Below are 17,577 nucleotides of genomic sequence, written 5' to 3' on the forward strand. Positions count from 1 at the left end.
CTTCCGTCCTTCCTCCCCTTCGTTCTCCGCCTCTACTTCCATCCCTCCTCCCTTTCTCCTGCCCCCTTTCTTCTCCTCTTCCCTCCCTCCGTCCTTTCTCCCTTCTTCCCTCCTTTCTTCCTTCCTCCTCCCGTCCCTCCCGCAGAGGTTTTCATCCTTTGAAGAGTTAAAGGGCATTTGAAAATCCTTTGTTGTCTGCCTCCCCGACTAGAACATAAGCTCCAAGAGAAAGCTCAAACCCTGTATTTGTGGCCTTATTACGTGACAGGCGTGATTTTAAGCTCCTTTCACGTGTTACCTCGTTTAGTCCTCACACAACCTGGGAGGTGTGTCCCATTGTTACCGCCATTTAGCAAAGAAGGGAGCTGAGGCATACGGGGGTTAGGGAACGTGACTGAGGTCACACAGCGACCAAGTGGCACAGCCGGGACTCGAACCTAGGCGTCTGGGGCCCGAGCCCGGGGCCTGGTGGCGCTCAGACAGTGAATGTGTAAGGTTCTACAGGACAGACTCAGTCTACGTCTCAGAGAACAGCAAGCTAGAGGCAGTTTCAAAGAGTCAGCCATGGAAATATTTCTGAATAGTTTTTAGTAATAGGAAAAATGTTTTTGATACTACATACTCTAGTTAAGTAAAAAAGCAAAATAAAAGTAGTGTTTATCTTTGAGGTAGTACAGGTCTTCATGCTTTGGCAGATTGCCTGGTGTCTGTCTCCCCACCTAGAACAGAGTCCCTGGAGGGCAGGGTCTGCGGGTCTGTTCACCCTGTTCTTGGGCTGAGCAAAGTGCTGGGCAAAGAGCTTCATTATGATGTTCATTGGATGGATGAATGAACGAATGAACGAGGTCTCTGCGGAGGCTGAGCGCCACTCGGAACAACGGCTCAGGGAAAGACAGAAACAGCCATTAAAATGTGGTGAAGTTTTTTAGTGGTAAAAAATATTCTTGGTACTATAACCAGGAAAGCAAGAAAAAGTGTTTCTCAGACTTTTTAAACCAGACCCCTCTAGGTAAGATTTTGTTAAAATGTTGCCATTCTATAATTTATATCATGGAAAAAAATATTTCTTCCTCTTTAGTTTTCCAAATCTGAAAAATGCATTTTCAAAAAGCATGCCCCAGCCCCTGGTGAGTGTGATCTGTTACTCCCAGCCCCACCCGTCCATCCAGGGCACACTTTGCAAACTGGCCATCGAAGTTCTGACCCTCCCTGGCTCGTGGACTTGGTTGGCCTACTAGTGTTTTTTCCTTCTTTTTTTTAACTTTCTTTTGAACTATAAACATATACACGTAGTACAATGAATGCTGATTACCCAGATTCAACAATTAATCAATTCGTGGCCAATCTTGTTTCACTGACACCCCCACCAACTCTCACTCCTATATTATTTTGAAGCAAATCCTAGATGTGTCTTTTCATCTGAAAAACTTCAGTATGTCTCTCTAAAAGTTAGAGACTTTTATATTGTGTGTGAGAATATACTTTTTCCCCAGTTTGTTTGAATAAACATCCAAATGAAGTCCATTCATTGTCGTTGGTCTCTTTTAAGCTATAGTTTGCCGCCTCATCTCTTTTTACCCCCTTCCATTTGTCTGTTGAATAAATCACTTGCTCTTTTAATTTTTTTGAATTAGTAGCCAGTACTAGTCAATCAGGAGATTTCACTGAAACTGGACTTCCAGCCCCGGAGCGTCAGGAGGCCTGGTGACGCAGGCCCGAATTTGGGCACAGCTGCCTGGCCGAGGCCCACCTTTTGTTGAGAAGTCTGCTCTCCTCCCCGAGGCCTCTCAGCTGCCTGCCTGGGCTCTGGGGGCGTCTGAGGGGGAGGTGGTGCCTGGGGGATGCCTCCCCGTGACCTGAGGGGAGAAGTGCGAGTTCAGCGTGGTCTTTTAGAAAGTATGTCTGTGCGCATGTGTCTGTAACTGTCTGTCTAAACCACTTTGTTCGTGAGCATAGGAAACCAAGTTCTGGAAAGAAGTGCAACAAATGTTAATGTCATTCTCAGGGTGAAATTATGAGGGACTTTTCTTCAGGTTTTCCTGTATTTTCCAACATTTCTACAGAAAGCATGGATACTACAAAGTTTTATCATCAGAAAAACCCCAATATTTTAAAAAACCAAGTTTTCTATCAATCTTTAACAATGTGGGAAAAGGCCCGTGATACAACATTAAGTGAACAAAAGAGGACACAAAACTGAATATGGGATTCCTCAGACTCTGATCGTGTGGGAAATCTATGTGTAGGATGCACAGGAAAAATATAGGAAGGAAACAGGAAAATTTGAGGATGGTTTCTCTGAATGGAAATTTGCTTGATAGTTTTTGGATTTTCTCATTTTTCTCTAACGAACATGTACCGATTTTGTAATCAGAAGAAAAGCATGTATAAAAGTAGACCTAAAACAAGCAGGTTTTTGGCAAGGCATTTTAGACAAGTGGTGTTCCGGGTAGCAGCCACTCTGGCGGAGCCTCTTGGTGTAGCACACCTTCCCGGGGCCCTTTCCCCTGCCGTCCTGCCAGGCCGCGGCCCACCCTGGGCCTCTGCTCCTGCCAACACGCTGTGCTGCTGTTCCCCACCCCAGAGCGCCGCCTCCTTGCCCCTGAGGACTCCACATGGAGCCTGTCCTTCAGGGTAGCATCGTATCGAAGAGCAGGGCCTGTGGAGAGGGGCAGGTGTAAGTCCACGTCCTGCCTTCAGCCCTTTCTGGCTGTGTTACTTTAAATTCTTTCACCTCTCCAAACCTCAGCCTCCTCAGCTTAAAGTGGAGCAGTGATGGCAGCCCTCCCCAGGCAGTTAGGGAGATTAAATGAGATGCTTTCATCAAGAGTGTAGCACAGAAAGTGGCATATAATAAGTGCTCAGTGCGTGTTGTTGTTATCCTCATAACTCCTTCCTTTATTGAACAAGATGCACAGAGCCCTCACCACATGCCAGGCGCTGCGCTGGGCACTGGGTAGAGACGGGCATGGCAGGCGTGGCCCCTGTGTCCAGGGGTGCCCTGCCAGTGGGAGAGGCAGACCAGCGAAGCACCTGACAGACACTGGGTAAGCAGAGACTGATGAGAGCCACCAAGAGCCACGGGGCTCTGTAAAATGGGCATATCTAGGGTGGGGAACCCGGACTCCGAGAAGCAAAGGGAGTTACTCAAGTCACACAGCCAGGGAGTGACAGAACTGGGATTCAGAGTGTGGAAAAGGGGGGACTTGGTCACAGGCGGGGCCTGAGAGCGGGTCAGAACAGGCCTTGCTGACAGTGACTGGAGCTAAAAGCTGAAGGCCTGGGAGTGGTGGCTGGGAAGGGAGTGCAGGCACTCCAGGCAGGAGGGACAGCCGTGTGAAGGAACCGCATTTCGGAGGTGGACGCTTGGTGTGTTTGTGAGGCTGACGCTACAACATGTGTGACAGCAGGTGGCCTGGCACGTGGCACGCAGCAGCCCCAGGAGGGGTTGGGTCCCTTACTTTATCTCTCTACAAACAGCTTTGTCCCCATCAGACATTGCCCCTGAGTGAGACAGGCCAAGACGGCACAGGGCTGGCCTAGGCCTGACACTTGAGAGTCTGCCTCTCAGAAGGTTCTCTGTGGAGCTGCTGGCTGAGGGAGAAATCCCGCAGCGCAGCGTCAAGAGGCCACCCACGGAGCTTATCACGACTTCCAGCTCCTAACCTGTGACTCGCCTGCAGCCCCGCTCTGGACCTGCTGAAAGGACACGTGGCCATTTTCTAGAGCACCCCCCAGAGGCAGTGCCGTGCATGTGTGATCCCCATCAGTCCTCGCCACTCTCCCATGCAGCTCTGTAAATGGGTGCATCTCACAGTGGGAGAACACAGGCTCTGAGAGATGGAGTGAGTTATTCAAGGTCACACAGCGGTGACAAAAATGGGATTGCATCTCAGGCTACGAGACTCCAAAGCCAGGCCCCTTGACCACTAGCAACACCGCCTCCTAAATTCAGCTGTCCCTGTTCAGCTCTTAGAGCTGCCCAGCACACGGACTCAGCCTCAGGCCAAGGGGCTCTTGGAGTTGCAGTGCCCAGGGGCCTAATGTGAGCCCCTGAGAGGTAGGGTCCAACAGCCCCCTGCATCCCCCAAACATCAGAGCACCACCACAGCAGGCGTCCCAGGCCTGGCCTGGAGAGGCCGGGATGGGCTTCCCCTCCCCCGCCCACCGCCACCTCCAAGGCCTGGCTCTGGAACTGGGAGGGAGCCGGGTGCTTCCTTTTCTTTCACTTCCCCAGCTCTCTCAGGTCAAATATGTCTGGGGCTGGAAGTAAATCAGAATTTATGTCCCAAGAGAAACCATCTTTGTGTGAAGATGAAAATGAAGGCTGGAAGAACTGGAGACAAGGGGACCATCCATCAGACACTTCATTGTCTCTGAAGGACTGATTTGGGACATGTACTGGAGGCAGAAGTGACAGGATGTGCTGAGAGAATGGATGCGGGGCGAGGAAAAGAGGAATCAAGGATGACTCCTGAGGTTTGGGACAATCAACCAAATGGGCGGTGCCATTCACTGACAACCGGGACGGCTGCCTGAACGTGTTCAGTGTGGATGCCTCTTGGATGCCAGGAGATGTGAGTGGGCAGAGGGAAGTCTGGAGTCCAGGGGAGGCGTCAGGGCTAGGAATACGGATTTGCGAGCCAACAGCCTAGGGATGGGGTTCCAGGCCCAGCGAAAGGCTCGGATCATCTGAAGAAAAATGGCTTTGCTTTATGACTGTTTGTTAAACTCTACACTTGTTTTATACACTTTTCTGTATGCGTGTTGTATTACATGATTTAAAAGTAAGAAGGAGAGAGAGAGAGAAGACAGCCTAGGATAGAACCCTGGGGCATTCTGCATGTGGAAACAGGCAGGGGAGGAGCCAGCCAGGGGCAGCGGTGGAGGTGGGAGAAGCAGGAACCTGCGAGGCCAGCAGCTGAGAGCAGGTCAGAGAGGCCGGAGAGGTCACCTGTGCCAGGTGAAGGATGGAGACATGAGCTCTGGATTCGGCAGCGTGGGGCTGACCGCTGAGCTTGCAGGCGGAAGTCCAGGGAAGCAGTGAGGACAGCTCTGCTGCAGCCAGATTTTAGTGCCCGAGGGAAGCATTTGATAACACTGGAGTGAGGAGGGCTGCAGAAGGGGTTCTGAAGGTACATGAGAACCCCATGTGTTCCTGCTGCAGCTGGGGACAACTTTCTTCAAAGCGTTGGGTGGTGAACTTAACCCAGGAGAAGACGAAGAGGAAGAAGGTGCATTTGAAGGACCAAAACTCCTACTGACAGACATACTGGGTGGTCGAAGTGGAGTCTCGCCAGACTGGGTCATGATGCCTGCACGGGTAACCAGTAGGGACCAAATTTGGAGCCTCCCCAGTATGCATATATTCCTGCACATATTACAAAGCCTCCAGAACAGAAGAAGTTGTTTTTCATTCAACTTCAAGAGAAAGCCTTGTCTGAGGCCCCTAAAAATTACAAGTTGACAGCTGCACCACTGTTTGAACTGAGTGCCCAGGCACCAGGCTGTGGACCCATCAGTTTTCATCTCCCTCGGCTTCTGATCAGGTTCAGTTTTCTATCTAGCTGGATTCCTGTGCAGGGGAGACGCAAAAGAAGCCGTGTCTGTGAGCACAGCTATACACGGGGTAGAATAAACCCGGGAGAAAAGCTGCTCTCTTCCCCCGTCCCTAAATTGCCACTTCCTCCCACTGTCTCAATAGTAAAGTTAATAAGCAGCAGCAGTGGTGTCAACAGACGTGACCATGTTTCATTTACTTTTGGGTCTACCTATACATTTTTGTACAACTTTAAAGAAAGTGGACTTGTTGCTATTTGTATTTTCTTTTTAATTTCATGTTTAAAATTTTTAAAATTCAAACTTTTAAAATTAAAAAAAAATCCATGCGATGAGCTGAAGAGGGAAATGGAGAAGGTGGTACAGAGAATACTTGAGAAGGTTTTGCTCTGCAGGAGAGCAGAGAAATCATGAGACAGCAGCTGGCGGAGGAGACTACCAAGGGCATTTTTTTTTTTAAAGATGGAAGTTACTAGAACTCTTGTGTGCACTCATGGGAATGATTCCCTGCAGATGGAGAAAGTGAGGCCGGAGAAAGTGACAAAGGATAGCAGCAATGTCCCCGAACAGGCGGGAGGGGACAGGAGCAGAGCTTTTTCAGCCATGGTCCCAGGAGGGCAGGCGGCAAGGCAGGGGTGTGGGGCTTGAGAAGAGGAGGCGTGGATGTTGTCATGGGCACACCAGGAGTGAACCCAGGTCTGTGGGCCACTGAGCCTGTGCTGGTCCAGATGCTGCCCTACTGTCAACCAAAGCAGACTGGACCTGGAGGCAGACCTTTGTCGGACCCTGGCCAGTCCTGGCTGTGACCTCAGTTTCCTCCTGCAATGTGGGCACCCTCGCCCCTGTCTCACAGGCCACTGGGGAGGATTAATGGCAGAACTGTGGAATAATTGTGCACGATGCCGGGCATAGAGGAGGCCCTCAGGAGCCCCTAGTAGGACAGGCCTGTGACCACAGGGTGGAGACCTCTCTCCAGACTGAGAGAGGACAACCCTCCAGGCCACTCTGCCAGGCAAGTGCCTTAGTGTGGGGGCGAGGCGGTGGGCGCTGGTCTGGCTGTTGGGAAAGACAACATGATCTGCAGCAGCCAGTTTCCCGGCGCCGCCCCCATGGGGCTCTGGCTGAAGCCAGCTGCAGCCCTTCCCTGCAGGACGCGTGTGCCCACAGACCCCACACCGAGGCGCCTCTCTGGGCCCTGGGCCAAACCCCCTCCCTCCCCACGACCACTGATCAGCGGGGTGACCTCGGGCAAGTCCCTGCCCCTCTCTGGGCCTCAGTTTCCTCATCTGCAGCATGGAGCAGTGCACTAGACCCCTAGGCCCTGCGTTTAGATCCAAAAGTTCAAGCCCTTATCACACACTTTGTTCCTAACACTGATGAACAAACGCTGACTGCAGACCCGCCAACTGCTGGCTGACCTTGGCCACGTTATCCATCCATGCCGAGCCTGCAAATGAGGATGATACTGATTCCCACCCACAGGATTCTTGTGAGGACTAGAAGACACCACCCAGGTAAAGCCCTGCATGGGGCCTGGCACACAGTAGGTGCCCAGGAACTAAATTTACAGAGCGGCTCGAGGCTTTCAAGATGTGTAAATGACTCCCTTCCGAGGACTGTGGAGAGCTGCTGTTTCTGGTTGCCTGGCAGCCACCCCCTTCTGGTCCCAGCTCCCAGCTTTTCTTTTGAGGGAACTGCCCCACCCCCACCCCTACTTCCACTCATTCCCTTGAGGAGGGGGCCTTAACCTGGCCGGTCACTCTCTCCCACCCCGGCCACGGAGCTCAGTGAGGCTAGATCCTGAGACCTTAGGGGACCTCGTGGGAAAGCAGCTCTCCTGCTGGACCTGTTAAGCTGGTGGGACATGGGACTGGAGCTGCTGGTGGCCTTGCCCCCACCCCAAAGAGAGAGCCCGCCTGAGGATGACCCCAATGAAGATGACAGCGGAGCAGGAAATACAGGCAGGCCAATATTCCAGGTGCTGTTTCTTGGGCCCCAGCATCAAGCCAGGCTTACAGGCAGCCGTTCCCTGGAATTTTCAGTCACATGAGACAGAATTCCACCCCCTTTTATTTTTATTATCATCATCATCATTATTTTCTGCTTAAGCAGGATTGAACTGGTTTCTGTCACTTGCAACCAAAGATTTCTGACAACATAGCCTGCAGTGCCGTGGCCTTGGGCTGGCATTGCTTGTTCGGTCTGACCAGCCTTCCACCACTGGCCAGAGGAAGGATAACCGGGCTATGACACTGACCACTCCCGAGCTGCCTGGAGGCAGGACAGGGCTGGCTCAGGACAGCATGGGGGCCCAAGCTCCAGGGCTCCAGGGAGGGGCTTCCTCAGAGAAGAAAAAGCCAGGGAGAGAAGGGGGAAAGGCGTGCGTGGCCTGGCTGAACCTGCCTCTCCTGGGTCCAGGAACTGCTGAATTCAGCAGGGAGTAATTTGCCTGGGCTCAGCCTCTTCTCCTTGGTCCAGAGGAGCATCCAGAGAAATCACAGGCTCTCAGGATGGACGGCTCAGGACCCTCAAGCCCATCCTGGTCTGTGCCCCAGAGAACAGTAAACTAGTGGCCCCAGGGCAGCCCTGTGGCAGAATGTGCCCTGCAGTGCAGTCTGCGTGGGGGTGGGGGCCTCGTGGCCACCCGGGTGCCCATCAATGTGGGAGGCCGCTAGGGAACAAGGAACCAGAAAAACACAGACAAAACCTAAAATGGGGCAAGTGAAAAAAGAAAACCAGAATAAGAGCCTTAGCATAATACCATCCATATATACATATAAAACAACTCTACTTATTTCTTACAGATGCACACACTCGAGGGCTTATGCCAAACACCAGAGTGGTGGCACTCTGGGCACGGGAAGGCATGAATGGAGTGGGATTAGGGACGCAGCGGCAAAGCCACACAGAACAAGAGACGGGGCTTGCATGCTCCGGGGATGATCCCATGCCCTGAACTGAGAGGTCTGAAGAACTCAGCCTGGCACCCAGCAGGGGAGGGACAGGCTCCCAGGCAAAGAGGATCGTGTGATCACAACCCTGCCTGCGCCCTGGGGTCACCGGAGGAGCTTTAAGAAATCCAGTTGCCTGGGAGCCACCCCTAGGTTCTGCTTTCACTGGTCTGAGTGCAGCCTGGAAAGTGGGGTTTTCAGAGCTCCCAGGTGACCTCGACGTGTGGCTGGAGCCAAGGCCCCCCGCACCTGGGTTCTCATCGCAGCTCTGCCACTCACAAGCCTGGTGGTTTCAGGCAAGTCACTTCCCTTCTCTGAGCCCTGGATTCTTTATCTATTCTGGAGTTTTCTCTCCTGGAGTCTCACAGCTGAGAATCTCTAAAGCAACCATGTCACTTCCTCCTTCCTCATGAGGAAAAGGAGGCCAGAGGGCTCCGGATAATGTGAACGCTGTCTGCTTTTTATTTATCCATTTGGGACCTTGGACACCACCCCTAGGAGCCCAGTACTCCAGAACCGGGAGGGAGGGGCCCCAGGTACGGTGGATGTTTGTGGTTCTCGTGTTGCCTCACCCTGTGCTGAAGTACCTGTTGCCTGCACTCAAATCATCCAAAATCATGACTGCTTAGCTCTCTTCTTATTTTTAGTATAACTTCTTTTTCCTGATCATAAATCTTTGTTGATAACTTGGGAGGGAAAAAACCCACCCATTATCCCTTTACCCAAATGTAACCAATGTCAATTTGCCCTTCCCCCAGGAAGGAAATAAACATTTATTGAACCCTGATCACGTCCCAGAAGCTTCCCTATCATCTCATATAACCTTCAGAGAGGAAAATAACTTTACTGCCCTTTCTGACTGTAAAAGCAATATAAGCTCTTTAACATATATATTAAAAAAAAAAAAAAGGAATTCATAGAGGTATAAAGGAGCAAGTGCAATTCACCTATGATCCCATCACCCAGAGATGGCGTTCCTTCCGATTTCATGTCCCCTCATGCATATGTTTGTGGACATCAGCCAGTGCACCATCAGCCAGCAAGTCCCAGGAACTATCTGCAGAAAAGGAAACTGAGGCCCACGTCTGCCACATTCCACTGTGTGCCAGTGGGCTCCCTCCCTTCCCTCCAAGGGGGTGGGATGTCACAGGGGCTCCATAAAGCTTTGTCAAGTGACCAAATGAACAGGGGGAAGAGCCCAGGACGCCTCACCGGTTTATTCAGTCTCATTAAGTCATCAGAGGCTGCTTCCAATTTGTACTTTTTAAAAACTCCTAATCCACTTGCACTGATTATGGAGTGGCTGTGATTTCTTGGCTGTCACCCCAAGATATGGGCTGTCTGAGGACGCAGGTGAGTGAGGCGTGATTGCCTCCCTGCTCCGTAGGAATAAAGAGCTCCGAAGAAAGGCAACCAGAGATCCAGGAGGTTTTAGAAACCCACATTTTCTAGAGATGAAATGCCGAAACCTTCCATGGAAAAGAGTGTGGGGGAACGCGGTTAAAAAGCCCAAGTAAGGCCCCCGCTTGGGAGGTGGGTAGCTATTCACAACCTAGCCTGCCTGAGCCTGGAATTCAGGCACGTGCTTCGGCCCACGTGCAAATGGGCAGAGGTTCTTACTTCTTCACTGTTATTTTTTGAGTGCCTTTCATGTGCCAGGCACTGTGCTGCGTCACTTTCCCACACCATCTCATGTCACCCTGCCAACAAGCCCAGGAGGTGGGTGCTATCATGAACCCATTTTACAGAGGAAGAAACTGAGGCACAGAGAGGTTCAGTCATCTGACCAAGGCCACACAGCTGGCAAATGGAGAGCCACGTGTGAAACAGAGGTCCATGTGATTCCTAACACTCTGCTCTTAACCACTCAGAAGTTCTGCTGCTTTCCTTCTACGGGGGGCTAAGGGGTAGGGCAGAGCCTGGATGCACCCATCTTCCCTCCTTGCCCAGTGGTGGCGTGGGAGGTGGTGGTGGGCAAGGAGTCCAAGCCAGGGTTTTCCCTCAAGATGCAGGGCTGAAAAACCAGAAACCACCCAAACACTCAGATATGCAAACTGTGGTACACCCACACCACGGAATACTACTCAGCAATAAAAAGGGAACAAACTACTGATACACACAGCAAGAGTGTGGATGAATCTCAAAAATACTGTGTTGAGATAAGGAAGGCAGACATACATGCACATACCCCATATGATGCCATTTATATGACGTTCAAGAACAGGCACCACTAATCCATGGGGAAAAATCAGACAGTGGCCCCGTCTGGGGAAGAGAAGGGCTGACTCACAAACAGCTGGTGGGAACGTTTGCGAGTTCTGGACACTGGATACATCTGCCGAAACTCAGACTTTAGATCTGTGCATTCATTGCAGGTAAATGGCATTGAGGGCTGTGTCCAGACCCCGAGAAACCTGCTCCCTGTTTACTCCCCCAGGAATTGAGGCTGGGCTGGCTGAGGTCCCAACTGTGACTTGAAGAGCTAAGGTCACAAACAGAGCTGATCAGTGGTCGCCAGGGGCTGGGGCGAGGGGAGAAGGCGGAGGGACAGCTTAATGGGGAGGGGTTTCCCTTTGGGGTGATGAAATGTTCTGAAACTAGACAGAGCTGATGGTTGCCAACGGAATGCCAGGGAATCGGACACTTTATGGTTACTTTTATGTTACGTGAATTTTACCTCAATTTAAAAAAGTGAAAAAAAAGAAAGAGAAGGAAATACCGTCTCAAGGGCAGCAAACTTCTCTCCCCACGAGTTCTCACCACCAGGATTTCTGCAGTAGTGGCTACCTCCCCTGTCAGAGTTGGGGCCACACTCCTCTGCCTGCATCCCCAGGGGACCCTGAGGGCCTGGAGATGATGTGTCTGCGTGCTCACTGCCTGGTGGCACAGAAACTCGAGGATTAAGGCACAAAGCTGATTGTGCTGAGTGAGTGAGTGGATGTGTGAGTGAGCAAATCAATGAGCAAATGAATAAATACATGAGTGAATGAGTGAATACACGAATGAATGAATGAGTGAGTGAGCAAATGAACACGGGAGTGAAGAGAGGAGCACAGGAACGGATGGAAGAATGGTGAGAGAAGGAGCAAGTGACCCTGGGCCAGAGCATGGACTCTGGACCCCCGCAGCCCGCGGGTTCCAATCCCGGCTTTGCGATGCAAGTCCCATTTAACCTCTCCGTGCCTCAGTTTCCTCGTTTGTCAAACAAACGGGGGTGGCGAGTTGTCGTGAGAAATAAACGAGTTAAAGGGTGTAAATCGCTTAGAACCACGCCCGGCAAGCTGAGCCCTCTGTAAGCTGTGCCTGCTAGAGAAATGCGCACGGAGCGCCTCCAGGTCGAGCCACCTACCGAGCAGCTGCACCTCGTCGGTGATGCCGTAGACGTCGATGAGCGCCCAGAGCGGGCCGCCCACGGCCACGCCGCAGTGGAAGAGCACCGGCTCGCCGTCGTTGACGCTGTAGAAGACGCGGCCGTGGCGGTCCGCCCAGTAGGCCAGCACGGTGTCGCGCAGCGCCAGGTTCTCGGGCAGCGCCTTGGCCCAGTAGCCGGGCCGCGTGACAAGGTCGGGGCAGGCGTACTTGGGGATGTCGTGCGCGCTCATGAGCGACGGGTCGTGCGCCGTGAAGCCGAAGCGCAGCGCGCCGCTCCAGCCAGGGCGCACGGCCACCAGGCGCAGCCGCACCTGCTCGTACAGCCGGATGGGCCGCTGCGTGAAGGTGACACCGTTGCAGAAGCTGTTGCGCCGCGTGGCCCGGCGCGAGTGGCCGTCCAGCCGCACGTTCTTGCCCTTGGCCTGCGCGTGGAAGCGCGGCGCTTCGCCCAGCACCGGGCGCCGCTCGGGGCCGGGCCCGCAGCACGGCCGGGTGGCCAGGAGGCGCGCGGGCGGGCTGGACTCTGCGGGAGAGACAGGCGGGAGGGTTAGGCCCCGGAGCGCCGCCGCCCAGGTTCGTCCTTAACAATCGTTTCCATTTTAAATTCCATCTTGATTAGACGGGTAATTGAGAACGTTCCGGCCACCCCCAACCTGCCCAACGCTGCCACGGCGAAGTCATTATACCCACTTCACAGAGGAGCACACCGAGCTGTGTTTGTGTGTGTCTGTCTGTCTGGTGAAGCCCTGTTCAGAGCTGTTTCCCTCCGGGACAGGCCAACAGCGATGAGCTTGTCACAACAGCCAGACTGGGGGCCACTGACTTGCCCATTCCCATCAAATCCCTGGGCATCTAGCGTCTTCCTCCAGGGGCCCCTTCTGGGCAGTGGAGTCCCTTCAAAGGCAACAGGGCCTTGGATTCTAGGGGAGTAGAGGGGGTCTTGGGCTGCTTGTTTCTGGGCAATTTGTTCAAAAGCAAGGCATAATAGGAAATAGAAAGTGTGCAGTCTTGGGATCCCCCGACAGTAGAATAAGAGGCAAGATGAAGAGTGCTACCTGGCAGCCCAGCTCTCTGGCAGTTCCTGGCCGTGTGATGCGCAGTAGACCCTGTCACTTCTCTAGACCACTGTCCTTGCTTGTAAAACAGGGACATTACTTAACTCATACAGCTGCTAAAAGATCATGTGGATGAGGGTCCTTGGATACTGCCTGGCACAAGCTATGTGCTTCACAGGCAGCTAAGAATATGATCACCATACTGAAGTTCCAGAGGAAGCCCAAGCCAGGACTCTGTGACTTCCCCTCCCCCTCACTCACAGAAAATGAAGGCATCTTTAGAAGCAAGCTTGGTTTTTCTAGAACATACACCTTTCAGGATTCATTTCTAAGGGAGTTCTGCCCCAGAGGACCTGGAGAATCTTGGGCCGGTCTCCTTTCAAAGGGCCTGGCCTCTGGCCACAAGCCCTGCGCCGAGGGGATCTATCCTCCCCGTTTCCTCCTGCGTCCCGGGGGCGGTTCCCAGAGGCTGCACGAGTGCCCGCTGCTCCTTCACAACAGCAGCTGGGGACAGTTTCCATGGGAGGTGGTCACAGATCGCAGACCATCCCTGGCCACAATGGTCTGTGGTCATGGGAGAAGAGTAGCAACCCCAGGGAATGAGAGGCCGCTGCAGGGACCACGCCTCCCCCGGCCAGCCACGGGGCCGCTGTGCTCTGGGCACATCAGGGGTTCACTTAATCCTGAGGCTGATGGGAGCCAGGACAGGAGCACATGAAGAGGAAGAGGCCATGAGGAGGCAGACAAGCCAGGCCCCAGGGGAAGGGCACCCCAGTCATTAAGGGAGGAAACTGTTGGGAAGCTGGGAGGCCCCTCTCCAAACAGAAGCCATTGACCCACAGAAGACAAAAAGACAGATCTTGCTCGTTACCTTCCTTGGTACAATGTTACCCATCGTAAGTTGAAAGCATGAAAATATCCTAAGTTGAAAATGCATTCAGTCCGCCCAACCTACGGAACATCCTAGCTTGGCCTGGTCTACCTTAAACGTGCTCAGAACACTCACATTATCCCACAGTTGGGCAAAGTTGCTAACGCAAAGCCTATTTTATACTGAAGTGTTGACTATCTCATGTAATTCACTGAATACTGTACTGACAGTGACAGAATGGGCGTCTGGGTACAGAATGGGGTAGTGTATTTGTTGTTCACCCTCATGACTGCAGGGCTGAATGGGAGCTGCGGCTGCCCAGCATCCCGAGAGGGGATCGTACCGCATATGGCTAGCCCGGGAAAATATCAAAATTCAAAATCTGAAGTACAGTTTCTACTGAAAGCACATTGCCTTTGCACCATTGTAAAGTTGAAACATCGTAAGTTGAACCATTCTAAGTTGTGGGCTGTCGGCACACGGAATAAAGCCAACGACCCACATAAGGAAAAGGAACATAAGGAACTTTCGTATTCATCCATTTAACAAATGTTTAGTGAGCACCCATACGTGCCAGGCACCACGCTAGGCACTGGAAATACAGCACTCACCAGGACAGATAAAGTTCCCACTCTGATGGGGCTCACATTCCAGTGGGCAAAGGCAGACAACAAATAAAACATACTCTGCCTGGTGGGATGCATTACAGAGAAAAATGCAGCCAAGGGAGGGGGCAGAGAGGTTTTTTCTTAGGATTTTCAGGGAGGGCCTCTCTGATGAGTGACTTTTGAACAGAGACCTGAAGGAGGTGAGGGAGTGAGGCAGGAGGGTATCTGGGAGAAGAGTGGTCCAGGCAGGGGTAACAGCGAGTGCAAAGGCCCTGAGGTGGGACTGTGCTGGTGTGGCTGAGAAACAAGAAGGAAGCCAACGTAGCTGGAATGGCATGACCAAGTTGGAGAGCGGCAGGAAATGAGCCCAGAGCTGGGGCTGGGGCTGAGGGTGGGGAGAAGAGCGTATGGTGGTGGTTTGTTTTCTTTAACCAGTTTACTGAGTGAGATGGGACATTCTTGGAGGTTTAGAGCAGAGAGGTGGTAGGACTCTCAGGCTGCTGTGTGGGGAGGGGACTGTTGAGATGTGGGGGGTGGGCAAGGAAGCTGGGGGCTAGGACAAGGCTACTGGATGATTCCAGAACAGGGGTGATGGTGGCTCAGATTGGCAGGCAGGACGAGTAAAGGTGGCGAGAAAGGGTCAGATTCTGGATATGTTGTGAGGGTAGTAGAGATTTGGAGGTTTTGGTTTTTAATGCAGGAAATAAAAAAAGCATTTGACTTGATGCTTTGGATGTTTAAACTATATTCAATAAATAAAACAATTTAAAAACACCTTTTGGTTCTATAACGAATATTGAAGGAGAAGCAGAGAGGTGGTGGAAAGGGCTGGGGAGGGACCACGGTGGGTCCTGTGGGGCAGCGGCTTGTCTGTCTCATTTTGACTCCTCCGTGCCCAGCCAGGCCTGGCACACATGGGCACTCGATGAATGCCAGAGGCTGCTTATTATGGTTGGATTGCAAGCAGACCTCAGAGATCATCTCGTCCAATGAGCCCATTTTACAGATGGGGAGATGGGCCCACGGAGGGGAGGGGCCAGCTAAGCTCAAGGCTGGTGGGGGTCTGGGCAGGAACCCCTTTCCTGGGTTCTTCTGGCCAGGCCACTGTGATCTCAGGGAGAATGTCAGAGGTCACTCCCACCCAAGGAGGGCAGGGGGAGCCCTGGAGGGGCTGGCCAAGCACCACAGGCCCACAGGTCCTGGGCCACCATAAAAGGGGCCTCCAGTTTTCTGTGGCTCCCACCACACTTAGTCACGTGGGCATGGCCGCTGCTGCCTGCCCAGCATCCACTCCTCCTCTTCTGGCTACTGTGCCCCAATTTTCCTCAGGAGACCCAGCTTTCCCCCAGCTAGTGGGCTGACCTCACCCCAACTTTAGGAATTGGGGTATGAGCCAATTCCTAAACACAGTGGGGCGTGATCCAGTGAGCCTGGCCACTCGGATCATTGCAAACTTTTCAGCTTGGGGAGCCAGCCCTCTTTGCTTATAAGCCAGGTCGAGCCAGGTTTCTGATTCTCGCAACCAAAACTGTCCTGATTCACAGAGTCACCATGCGTTCACTAAGCTGGTACAAGACACCAACTCTGGGCTGGTTACCCGCCATGCATTTCCTCATCTAATCCTTATAATACCCCATGAGGCGAGGACCACGGATCCTCATCACACAGATGAAGAAATGGAGTTTCAGAGAGGTGGAGTCACTTGCCCAAACTCACGCAGCCGGCTTAGCTAAAGGCAGAGCTGTGACTGAAGCTAGGTTTGTGTGACCCCTATCCTGCCTTTTTAGCCATTTTATCATACTCTCTCTGCTTTTGAGGAGCCAACACAGGACAGACAGAAGGGTTGAGTTGTTGACTTCTTATGTAGGAGAGGGATGCAAGAGGCCCCCTGCTGACTCCTGTTACCTTTGGGCAGGCCTGCTAGACATTGGACTGGTGGAGGAGGGCAACAGACAAAATGTTCACTCCTCTATTCAGCCATCCAGCCATCCATCCGTCCATCCGTCCATCCGTCCACCCATCCATCCATCTATGTGTCCATCCCATCTGTCTGCTCATCCTTTCATTGGTCCATCCATCTATCCATCTGTCCGTCCATCCATCCGTCCATCCTTTCTGCAGATGTATCTACTGGTGCCAGGCACCTGAGGGTGCACAGGTGATCACATAATCCTGTCTCCCTGGAGATCTGAGTCACCACATGGTGGAGAAGACACACATAGACAACGACAAGAGGGCAAGATAAAGAGCACCTTAGGCATCAGCACAGGGGGCTATAGGGCCTGAAGAAGGCCCTGGACTCAGCCAGGGGCTGGGGGGCGGGGGGTGATGCCCATAGAGCCAGGTCTTGAGGGAGAGGGAACATTCCAGGCTGAGGGAACACCAGAGGTGGGGGCAGTTGGACTTTGTGGGGAAGGTAAGTAATATGGTGGTGTGGCAGAGGGTGTATGAGGTTGGGTAGCCACTGCCTCCTAGGGGTGAGGGGTGAGGGGCTAGGGTGCCATCGATGTTGCAGGGACCAGAGGGCAAGGCCCTGAATGCCAGCCCGAGAGGCTCAGATCACACAGCGTAGGGGACAGGGAGCCACGAAGGGCTTCCAGCAGAGCAGGCCAGCACTGCCTGTTAGGGAGGGGCCCCACAGCAGTGACGACGGTGGACACAGAGGCAGCCTCCAGGCCATCTTGGGAACCACAAGGATAAGCACAGAAGCCCACTGGAGAGCTATTTCGGCAGGACCAAAATCAATGAGCGGGGGAAATACCAGCTGGGTGTAAACCGTCAGGAGAGGCCGCCCGGGGAGCGCAGAGCCTGCGTTCTCCACGCCGGCCGAGGCCGGGTTGCAAGCCACCCAACTTCTGGGCTGCAGCTTCCTCCCCCATCCAACAGGCCGGATTCTCTCCAAGGTCCCCACAGCTGGCAGACTCTCCAGAAACATTAAATATGACCACAGATCAAAAGCCCTGCTGAGCACCAAAGACCACAGGTCACTCTTACTTGATTATTTTTATCTCCTCTGCCATCACTGTTGTTTTTCCATCCTTATCTCTCCTTTAGAGAGTTCCTTTACAGACGGCTTGGGAATCCTGAGCAGATGTTCTGGGGAGTGGCCTGTGATTGACATGAGCATAGGGGCGCGAGCAGCTGTGCTGTTACTATCCGGG

The 17,577-nt window shown here is 52.9% G+C and overlaps 1 protein-coding gene across 1 annotated transcript in view; it reads right to left on the minus strand.

Moving 5' to 3' along the window:
- The window catches only part of NEURL1B (neuralized E3 ubiquitin protein ligase 1B), a 42,161-nt gene that overhangs the window by 8,316 nt on the left and 16,268 nt on the right, over positions 1 to 17,577 (minus strand). The window contains exon 2 of the mRNA XM_046666392.1: positions 11,860 to 12,405. Coding sequence (XP_046522348.1) covers positions 11,860 to 12,405 — 546 coding nt within the window. The remainder of the gene's footprint in view (positions 1 to 11,859; positions 12,406 to 17,577) is intronic.

This window comes from Equus quagga, chromosome 7, assembly GCF_021613505.1.
Source record: "Equus quagga isolate Etosha38 chromosome 7, UCLA_HA_Equagga_1.0, whole genome shotgun sequence".
Taxonomy (NCBI): Eukaryota; Metazoa; Chordata; class Mammalia; order Perissodactyla; family Equidae; genus Equus; species Equus quagga.